Source organism: Macrotis lagotis, chromosome 1 (assembly GCF_037893015.1).
Source record: "Macrotis lagotis isolate mMagLag1 chromosome 1, bilby.v1.9.chrom.fasta, whole genome shotgun sequence".
In the NCBI taxonomy this organism is placed as follows: domain Eukaryota; kingdom Metazoa; phylum Chordata; class Mammalia; order Peramelemorphia; family Peramelidae; genus Macrotis; species Macrotis lagotis.
Genome location: NC_133658.1, coordinates 611,006,829 through 611,017,627, shown reverse-complemented (window position 1 = coordinate 611,017,627; position 10,799 = coordinate 611,006,829). Strand labels below are relative to the sequence as shown.

General features: G+C 42.3%; 1 protein-coding gene across 1 annotated transcript; it reads right to left on the bottom strand.

Moving 5' to 3' along the window:
• Nucleotides 1-1,416: 1,416 nt before the first annotated feature.
• Nucleotides 1,417-6,537, bottom strand: LOC141505756 (zinc-alpha-2-glycoprotein-like). The gene is given in 6 exon segments (XM_074211889.1): nt 1,417-2,958; nt 3,271-3,555; nt 4,309-4,665; nt 5,843-6,033; nt 6,268-6,398; nt 6,532-6,537. Coding segments are annotated over 6 exon segments (1,305 nt in total). The 3' UTR covers nt 1,417-2,623.
• Nucleotides 6,538-10,799: the final 4,262 nt, after the last annotated feature.

Here is a 10,799-nt window from a genome sequence, read left to right as displayed (position 1 = left end):
TCCTTATCAGTTGTTTTTTCAATGAGATGTTTCACATTTTCTTCTAATTTTTCATTCTTTTGGTTTTGAAGCATTGTATCCTGATTTCTTGCAAAATCAGCAATCTCCCTCAGTTCTATTCTTTGTCTGAAGGTTTTTATTTTCCTCAGAGAGCTTTCTTATCTCCTTTTCCATCTGGCCATTTCTGCTTTTTAAAGCATTCTTCTCCTCAATAACTTTTTGAACTGTTTTATCCATTTGACTTATGCTGGGTTTTAACATGTTATTTTCTTCAGCATGTTTTTGGATTTTCTTGACTAAGCTGCTGACTTCATTTTCATGTTTTTCCTGCATCATTTCTTTTCCCAATTTTTCTTCTCTCTCTCTCACTTGATTTTCAAAGTCTTTTTTGAGCTCTGTCATAGTCGGAGCTCAGTTTCTGTTTTTCTTGGATTCTTTAGATGCAGGAGCTTGTGCTTCCTCATCTTCAGAATGAGTATTTTGATCCTTCTTGGGATCACAGGCAAAGTATTTCTCAATGGTGTTCCTCTTTTTTCTCTGCTTATTCATTTTCCCAGCCTGAGCCTGGTTTTGGAGTGCTTCCTGAGCTTTTGGGACACCCCCAAAAGGATCTCAATATGTGAGGCTCTCTCCTCCCTCCTGGTCTGTGAATGATCATAAGTGCACCCCTCTGCCATGGGGCTGAGGTGGGGGGAGCCCTGCTGTTCTATGGGGGGCCTAGCCTGCAATCAGGATCTGAATGTGGTCAGAAACCCAGAGTCCTGTTCCAGGGACAGAGGACAGTGCTCGGCAGTCTCTCTCCACTCCCTCCCTAGGCTATATGTGCTCATGCCCTGAGGGCTCCTGCTTACCGGCTTCTGCTTCCTGTTCCTGGATCTGCCTTGGCCAAGCTGCTTGCTGTGTGCCCTGAGGGCTGGGCTTCACGGTTTCACGTGCTTGCCCTGGCAGAGGTCCCCCCGCTGTTACCCCAAGTTGTGCTTGGTGCTCCCTGGAGTATAAGTCAGGAAACTTCCCCCCCCCCTTCTGTGAGCCCCAGCTCCCAACACCCTGAGGCTGCCTCTAGGAGACTGAAGTTCCTTTGCTCTGGCGGGCTACCACTCTGAACCTGTGGAGCTGAGCCTTTCTGCTCTTTTTCAGGTTACCTTGGGTTGAAGAACTGCCTCACTGGGTCCCTCTGTGGATTTTGTCTCTCGAAAATGTAGTTAGAGTCCTTAGCTTACAAGTTTTAAGAAAGAGTGCCTAAGTGAAGATCCTCTCTTGTTGCCATCTTGGCTCCACCCCCCCATCAATCATTTTTGTAAGGTTTTGAATTTTACAATTATTCCCCCACCCTCCCTTCCTTCCCCCCTCCCTCCACAAAAGGCAGTCTGATAATCTTTATATTGTTTCCATAATATTTATCTCTTTTTTTTTGGATTTGACAAATCAAATATAGCATGATTTCATTGTATGGTACATGAGGCAAATACTAAAAAAAACTAGAATAAGCAAAAATAGATATCGGGTCATGAGTTTTGCAAACTTAAAATATTTCACTGACTAGATGGTCATGAGAAAGACAGATTACTTCCAACCAGATGGTATAGCTGGGATACTCCTATGGTTGAGCAAGAGGAGATGGTATGGCTATCCCAAGAACAAGTGGAAGAAGGTGGGTCTTTCTACACCAGATCACAGGTAGGGCCTTTCCATTACCTACTATCTCCCATCACCTGACTTATGAGGAAGGGAATTAAAAAGATCAAGACAACAGTCCCAAAACAACAAAATATTGGCAAGAATCCTGCAAGATTAGCAGAGAACCCCTGGCTTGTCTCTGGAGCAGCCTCTGGATCAGGACCCAGAAGAGACATCTTTGATGTGTGTAAAAAGTCACATTTCTATAACACTCTAAGATCAACAAACATTTTCCTCACAACTAACCTGAGAAGATACTCATGTGAATACTATTGACCTTATTTTACAAAAGTGAAAACTATGGGGTGGCTAGGTGGCGCAGTGGGCAGAGTGCCGGCACTGGAGTCAGGAGTACCTGAGTTCAAATCCGGCTTCATATACTTAAAAATTATCTAGTTGTGTGGCCTTGGGATGGCCTTGCAAAAAAACCCTAAAAAAAATGAAAACTAAGACTCAGAAAAGTTCAAGGGTCTTGCCTATGGTCACAAAGATAATAAGTAGCAGACTGCCTTCATGAAGTCTCCAAGATTTTGGATCTAATAGGATTGAGTGAAATCTTGACTCCCACGAAGATACTAAAGGGAGGATCTTGGAGCTTTGTTAGGATATCCAGACACTGACTAAGGCATCCTTTCATACACCATTGTAGTGGGGAAGTAAAAAAAAAAAAAACTCCCTTAGACACATATACTCTTTGGGTTTTTTTTTTTTGAAGGTTTTTGCAAAGCAAATGGGGTTAAGTGGCTTGCCCAAGGCCACACAGTTAGATAATTATTAAGTGTCTTGAGGCCGGATTTGAACTCAGGTACTCCTGACTCCAGGGCCAGCACTCTATCTACTACACCACCTAGCTGCCCTTGACACATATACCTTTAAAACTCAGAAGGGACTAGAGATAAGTGTCCAGCCTCTTCATTGGATGTATGTGGAAGCTGAGGGTCAATTTTCAAGGATCCTGATTCCAACCCCATCCAACCCCAGCTGTCCCTTGATTATAACTATGCCATAACTTACCTAAGCTTATAGAGATGGTTTGGTTCCTTCCTTGATGTTCCACATGGCAAGTATAATTTGTCTCTTCAAGAACATCTATAGACATGGAGATCTGGTAGCTGCCATTGCCACTAGGTAAGATGATTTGCTGATCCTCTTGTCTCAGTGCATACCCATCCTGCAGCCAGGTCACCTTGATGTTCCTAGGGAAATAGTTGTAAGCCCAACAAGTCAGAATGACCCTCCCCTCTAGCTTCTTGTTTTCAGTCACCTTCAGCAAAGGAAACTCTGTGGAGGAAGGAAGAGGTAAAGGTACAGCCTCTCTTCCTACTGGGGGACAGAGAGAGAGTCCCACAGCCACCATCAACAACAATAACCTTCCTTCTGAGGCATTAGGAACCCATCTGGACTCCCCAAAGAAGAAGAGTATGTGAACTATACCCATATTGGTCCCTAAGGCTATTAGCCCATGGTTACTGGAAGTCTACCTATGGACAAAGGTAGGATTGATTTCCTATCCTATACAAGGAAAGGAGAAAGCTCAGGCCAGAGAACAGGGGTAGATGGAGGGGTTTCAAGGGAGTTGGGCCTGAGGCCCACTTTATCCCAGCTCAGTATCTGCTTTTTGCTCTTTCCAAACTTTTAGATGGTCTTGAAGTTGCTGACAATAGACTCCTTCCATTTTTGAGTTCTGAAACTTTGTTTCTGGCTCTTTCTCAAAGGCAGTCTTTAGACCGCCAGCAGCAAGATGGATGACTTTCCAGGTACTTGTCTCAGGTTGGAAGACAAGGAAATCCTCTCCATCATAGCCAAAATTCCAAAATGTTGCTTTGTGACCATCTTCATGGAGTTTACAACCAACTATTTCCTGGAAGGTATGAGAACCTGACCCCCAGCCCCAACCCAAGGTTGGTCATGATTCTGTTCTCTTTTTACCTAATTAGAATTCTTTCCCCAAGTTCCTTGCTTCATTCTCAATATACCCTACACACACACACACACACACACACACACACACACACACACACAAAGATCCCACATCCTCCCTTACAAAAGGATGGGAAAAGAAGGATGCCTCTCCTCATTCTGATAAGATCAAAACTTTAAAACTAGAAAGGATCAGGGCCAGCTAGGTGGATAAAGCACCAGCCCTGGAGTGAGAAGGACCTGAATTCAAATCTGGCCTCAGACACTTAATGATTACCTAGCCGTGTGACCTTGGGCAAGTCACTAAATCTCATTGCCTTAATAAAAAAAAAAATTACTATTAAAAAAACAGAAGAATCTCTTCATTAACACAATGAGGAAACTAAGCACCAAGGAAGTCAAATTACTTGCCCAGGATGATACAAGTAGTAAGGGACAGAGGTGGAGGTCCAAATTCAGGTCCTCTGACTCAGTTTGGCAGCCTCTCTACTATACCTCATATTTTTTTTTAGATTTTTCAAGGCAATGGGGTTAAGTGGCTTGCCCAAGGCCACATGGCTAGATAATTATTAAGTGTCTGAGGTCGGATTTAAACCCAGGTACTCCTGACTCCAAAAACCGGTGCTCTATTCACTGCTCTACCTAGCCGCCCCCTATACCTCATATTTTCTAGGTAGGGTGATCCCATACTCATCTAAGTTCCAAATTTACCAGTCTTCTGGGGCATGACTTCTCCCAGACTATTTTTGAAGTCTGCTAGACTGTCCTTCACATTACTGTTCTCTCTCTTCCAAGCATCTGTTTCCACAATTAGCTCTAACCAGGCTCCCTGAGGCTCTAGTCTCTGGTTCTTAGTCTCATAATGAAGGAATAATTCATCATCTAGCTGGCCAAGGACTGAATATGAAGTGAGCCCTTCATCAGAATTGAACATGCCAAAAACTTTGTATTGAAGGCTATGAGACCCTGAGACAGAAAGAAAAGAACAGAGAAGGAATATATGCCTGTCCAGGAGATTGGACTCCCTCCCTCCCTTTTCTCTTCCCTTCCATCTATAGGAGAAAATGTTTCACCAAGCTGACCTGCAGTTCTCCCTCTTCTACTTCACATCCTTTACCCAGTCATACACATCCAAATCTGAACCCTTTCCCATTCTCTCCATCCTCACAATCCCAATGATCTCTCAGTTTCTTTGGGCAAGAACACACAATTCATTGACATACTCAAAGAACATTTTGCCCTTCTTTCTCAACTAGAGACCACCACTTAAAACCATGGACTTGAGATTTGGAAATAGAGCCATTGGCCATGCCCCTCCAATCTTGATCATTCAATGCCTTCTCTCTGATAATATTGCATGGGCAACATTATCAACCTCTCTGAGAGGAGGAACATTCCAGAACTCTCTAGTCTTCATTGGGCACCAGGACATGGGAAAGAAAAATATGTTCCAATGAATTCTGTAGTCATATGCCACACTAATTTCCTCACAAGAATTCAGTTTCCTGGCTGGAAACATTAAAGACTCTGTATCATTTATGAAAGTTCAAAGAACATCACAATAACAATTGTCTTTCCATAAGACTTCAGGTTTCCCCACAAGCTCCATGTGTTTGTCACTGCAAATATAAGTCTCCCATTTTACAATAGAAGGAACTGAACCTCCCTCTCTGCCATCTTGCTTCTTGTGTGGCATTATCATTTCTTGGAAATCCTTTCTCCTACTGAAATAATTGAGGAACTTATTAGTCACCTAGACAATTCCAGTTTTATCTTTATCACATCTTTGGAGTCCAGGAGTAGTCCTTTACATGGTCTACTTATACTGTAAATGTCAAAGACCTTATGTTTTCCTGTCACTTAAAAAATTATAAACACACACATATATACATATATATATATACATATATTTGTTTACACACACTCCCATACATGTTGGTATGTATCATTTTAAATATCTGTCATCTAATTCAAGGGAAAAATTAACAAAATCACAAACATTGATTCATAAGGAATTTGCTTGAAGGATCAACAAAATTAATAAAGTATTGGGAAATTTAAACAAAGAAGGGGAAAACTCCAAATGATCAAAATCAGAAAGAAAGAGGACACCTCAGCTAATAGCATGAAAAAAGCAATCATAACAAATGACCATTTATTAACGCCAGACAGGCTCAGTGCTAAGCACTAAGCAGCTTTACCCCCATCCCTCCCCCATCTCTCCCCTTCTGGGGGGCTGACTCACTCCCGCGGTGGCCAAGGAAGCTCTGAGTTTCCACCTCGACGCGACTGTTGCAGCGCCGACTCCCCGCCCCAAGTTCCGCATCAGCTTGAGCACCCCTAGTCACCAAACCCACATCCCAGATGCAAATGCAAACGAATGTGCTAAGCGGCCCTGCTTTCGCCCTGGGGGACTCTTCTTCCAAGGCAGCTCCTCTAGAGGAGCGGGACACTCAAGCAAAACTCCGTGAGAGAGGGGAGGGCAATGTGAAAGAGAAGAAAAGCAGAAAGAAAGAAAGAAACCGATAAACACAGAGGAGAGCGAGCGGTTAGGGCAAGGCTGCAAAGGCTAGAAGGCTCCCCCGCCCCCTTTTTTTTAGTTTTGTTTCCAAACAACGGTCAAGGGACTGGGCGAGATGGGATGGACCAGGTACGGCCGGAGGGGCCCACGGAGGAGAGGTCCGGGAGGGAGCCCGAGGGGCTGGGACCGGAGGACGCAGGGAAGAACTTTGGCAAATGCCAAGGGGCTGGATCGGGACCGGAGAGGGGTTGGGTCCAAGCTTGGGGTTGCGGCAAGGAGACTGTGGAGAAGAGGAGAGGAGGGGAGGGGAGGGGAGAGGAGATAAAAGACTACACTTAATAAGGGAGGGTGAATCTTTAAAAGGGGAGGAAGGAAGACCGCGGTGAGTAGGGAAGGATGGCGGGCTCATTCACCGGCATTAGCGAAGGGCAAACTGAAGACGAGGAAGAAAAGTTGGACGTAAGAGCCATTTGCTTCTGGAAACATCTTGCCTTGCCCTAGAGCAAACTTGTTCAACCTGGAGACTTGAATCGCTTCCCAGACTGACTCTGACTTGCTTGGGCTCGGGAAGAAAAGGGTGTGTTTATCTTTTGAGTGTTGACAAATGCCCCTGAAAGGGGACGATCCGACCAAAACTGTCCTTGAACATGCTCGTGTGTCATATGACTTCGTAAATAATGATTACAAATGACAAGAAAATCACCTCTGCCCTTAGCTGCTCCTACCCTCTCTTTTCTTGGGCTTGAAGAAACAGAGGCTGACAGAGTCTTAAGTGCCTGACTCCCGACCCAGTCCCGAGCCACGTTAGCACATCCCCTTTCCCACAATCATCCTCACTCCTCCCCCAAAACCCGGATCAAGTGGCTGAGGTCCGGGCTGGGTCTGGACTAATGAATTCGCTTAAACTTTATAAAATGGATTGTGACTAGCCCACGGTCACTCAGCTAGTAAAAGCCTGAGGATGAATTGAACCCAGAAAGAATATTCTTCCCACTTCCATGCTCATGGCCCAGTTCTCTATCCACTCAGTGTACCACCTAGCCGTCCCAAAGGGTTTTTTTTTAAGAGCAATGCTGTCAAATTCAAATAGCCACTAAACTGTAAATAGAAGTCTCTGCCAGCAGTACATTGACTTAGAAATTCACATTTAAACATTCTCTATGTTCTATTGTGGTGCTTTTAATAAATTTTGTCCAGTATTTTCCAATTACATTGTAATCTGGTTCACTCATGTTTGACACTTCTGCTGTAGAAGAAAGAGAGCATTTTGTAGAGGAGAAAGGCTTCCTGGATAAGGGTAGGGAATGAAAAGCAGAGTTATTTTTCTTCATTTCCAGACTCCATCCTGTATTATTCCTGCAACCTTGGAACAGGAATAAGAATCTGGAGTCAGGGCTGTCACACTTAACTGTTTTCTTGCATCCAGGTGAAGAAAAAAAGCAGTCTGGTGGAAGGCTGCAAGAGACTTCCCTATCATTTCTGTGTTTGATCCCCTCATCTCAGAAGCCCAATCTACAAGTGACTCCATCAATACTGACTCCACAGCTGAGCTCTTTGAGGAGTTACAGATCTTCTTCAGGGAGGTTTAAGAGATGTTGATATCAAACCCTGGCCAAAGCTACAAAGACTTTGATGCCTTCAGTAGTGAATGCAGCCTTCTATGGCTCCTTCTTGGGGCTGTGGTGAGGGTGCCAGCAGTCTTTCATAGCAATCCAGATATAGCTGAGGAGGGGCTCATGGTCAATGAGTTGACTGGCAGAGACAAAGTGGCTTGGGGTTGAAATCAGCTCTGACTATATCAGGGAGTCCCAGAAGTTTGCCGTGGTCAAGAAGGTCCTCTACCTAGAAGCAATGCTTCTGTGCCTCAAGTAATGCCAGTCCCAGTGTATTCTGGGACTTCCTGTATCATGACTTCAGGTCTGAAATAGGTTCTGGGATTATATTCTGGTCCAATAGCATTGTGTGCATTGTGCACTATGATGGCCCTGGGATTCATTGCTTACTTGTTCTCCTGTGATGCAAAGATTGAAGTGAATTAACAGAGAAACAGGAGTTAAAGAGAGCAAAATCCAAAATGACTTCTAAGTTGTGAGCCTGAGGGGGACTGGGAGGATGGTGTTGGCCACATTGAAGGTTGACCTTCATCTCCAAGATGCCTCAAACCACATCACTATGTGAGAGACTAGTTACTGTGTATCTGATAGTAGCTCATCAGACCGATATGAGTTCCTCTACTACAGGTGGGATATAAAACTTGCCCATCTACAGTTCCCTTTGACCTAGAGACATAGGAATTAGGCAGGGTTTAGGGGAGCAGATGAGTTCTACTTTAGACAGCCTATGTTTCAGGTGTACTGGACATATATATGCAAAGAGGTGGAATGATGTAGATTAATTAGACTATGTTTCTTGTACCTATAAACTAGTGGGGGGGGGAGGTTTCAGGAGACATAAATATATAGACAACCAGAATGACTGAAAATACTCCTGAATGTAGCGACCAACTCCAAAGAACTCAATCTCTTTAGTCTTATCTGATCAGAGCTAGATTGGTGGATTTCTAAGAGGCTCCTTTCATCCAACCCTGGGGGAAAATTCCACCTGACCAAAAGAGAAACTGATTAATAAGGTTTTCAAAAAGGGACAATTACCCTATAAGAGAGTGAGTCACATGAACAATTTTTTGATACAGATGTACTTTTGTATAAACCATTTTATGTCATCAATTCAATTTTTAACAAGTTCTTTAGCATTCTAAATATTCTTTAATGATCATAAAGCTAGTAGATTATATTTACATTGATACTATTCATTCTTTCTACCTTATGGTTAATTGGTTTTACATTAAAATAAAGATATCTATATTTTAAGGGGTGGGGAAAAGAGTCAGAACTTGGAGTCAAACACTTTATTCCAGGACCTGGCCCTCTTTAATGAAACAGACCGGCTCGGCTCTTCCTCATTATCTGAAGTCCCAACTTTTTCCAGGACCCTTCTTTTATTGGCCCTGACAACTCAAACATGTACAATTTCATTGGTTGATATGTGAGGCATATACTAGAATCAACTAGAATAAGCAAAAATATATATATATATCAATTTCGTGAATTATGCAAGGTAAAATAGTTCTGTTGATTAGGTGGTCATAAGAAAGATGGGCTACTCCCAATCAGAGATGATATAGCTGAACTACTCCTATGATCAAAAAAGAGGAGATAATATGGCTATATATCCAAGAACAAATCAGAAGGAAGGTGGGGGTCTTTCTGTCCCATACTACACCCATCATGGGGGAGACTTTCTGTACCATATGTATTTTGTGTATGGAATTTGAGCAAATCTGGGTGGAAAAATTAGTTTTTGCAATTTGGTGAGCAAGCAGTAATGAAGGTTTAGGATCTATTACAGCTCTTTCTTATCTCAAACTATATTCCTATGTAGCTTATATAATTATATCTTATACATATATATAATGGGTTAATATATATCTATATATCTATATGTATATAAATAAAAATAATGTTATTTATTCTTAAATTTAAAAACTGATGAAATATATTTTACTAAGTGACTATTCTTGATTATTGATAATCACTACTCTTACATGATCATAATGAATTTATTATTACTGATTACAAGGCAATCAATGGACTAAAACTGAATAGATTTTAGGTAAGGCTCCTAGCTTATTAAATCTACTTTCTCATAACTCTATACAAAATATATAACCTTTAAAATCTTTAATTAAAGAAATTAAACTTTTATCTTAAAAATGTGGATTTCTTATCATGAAATGGTTTCTTGAGATAGACTTTTACTTGCATTCATCAAGAAGTCTTGTATCATTGCTCATACAAGGAACTATCTACCTTTTCTTACTGAACCTAACATTTAACTCTATTAAGAAAGGAACAAAAAAGATCAAGACAACAGCCCAAAATTAGCAGCAAAAATATTGGCAAGGACACTTGGCAAGAACAGCAAGGATCCCTGTTTGCCTCTGGAACAGGATCTAGAAATTATGTCTCTGGAACAGGACCTGGAAGAGACATCCTTGATGAGAGTTGATAGGACACATTTCTGTAACCCTTTAAGGTGGACAAAATATTTTCCTCATGGGACAGGTAGGTGGCGGAGCAGCTAGGTGGCAGTGGATAAAGCAACAGTCCTGGAGTCAGGAGTGCCTGAGTTCAAATCCGTCCTCAGACACTTAATAACTACCTAGCTGTGTGGTCTTGGGCAAGCCACTTAACCCCATTTGCCTTGCAAAAACCTAAAAAAATATATTTTCCTCACAGCCAGTCTGAGAAGTAGATCACACAAGTCCTATTGTCCCTGTTTTACAGAAATAGAAACTAAGAAATTCAAAAGCCTTGTCTCTGGTCACAAAGATAGCAAGTGGTAGAGTAGTGGCTTTATGTCAGGGGATAGCCATTGGATGCTGGGAGTCTATCTGCAGACAAAGGTAGGACTGAAATCCTACCCAACACACAGGAAAGGAGAAAGCTCAGGCAGGAGATCAGGGGCAGAGGGAGGGGTTTCAAGGGAGTTGGGGTTGAGGTCCACTGTCCCAGATCAAAAAAAAAAGAAAATTGTTCATGGATCACAAGTGCAAGATACAGACCCAAACAGAGACTTAATGAAATCCTAGATATTTACTGGGTACAAAAACAAATCATAG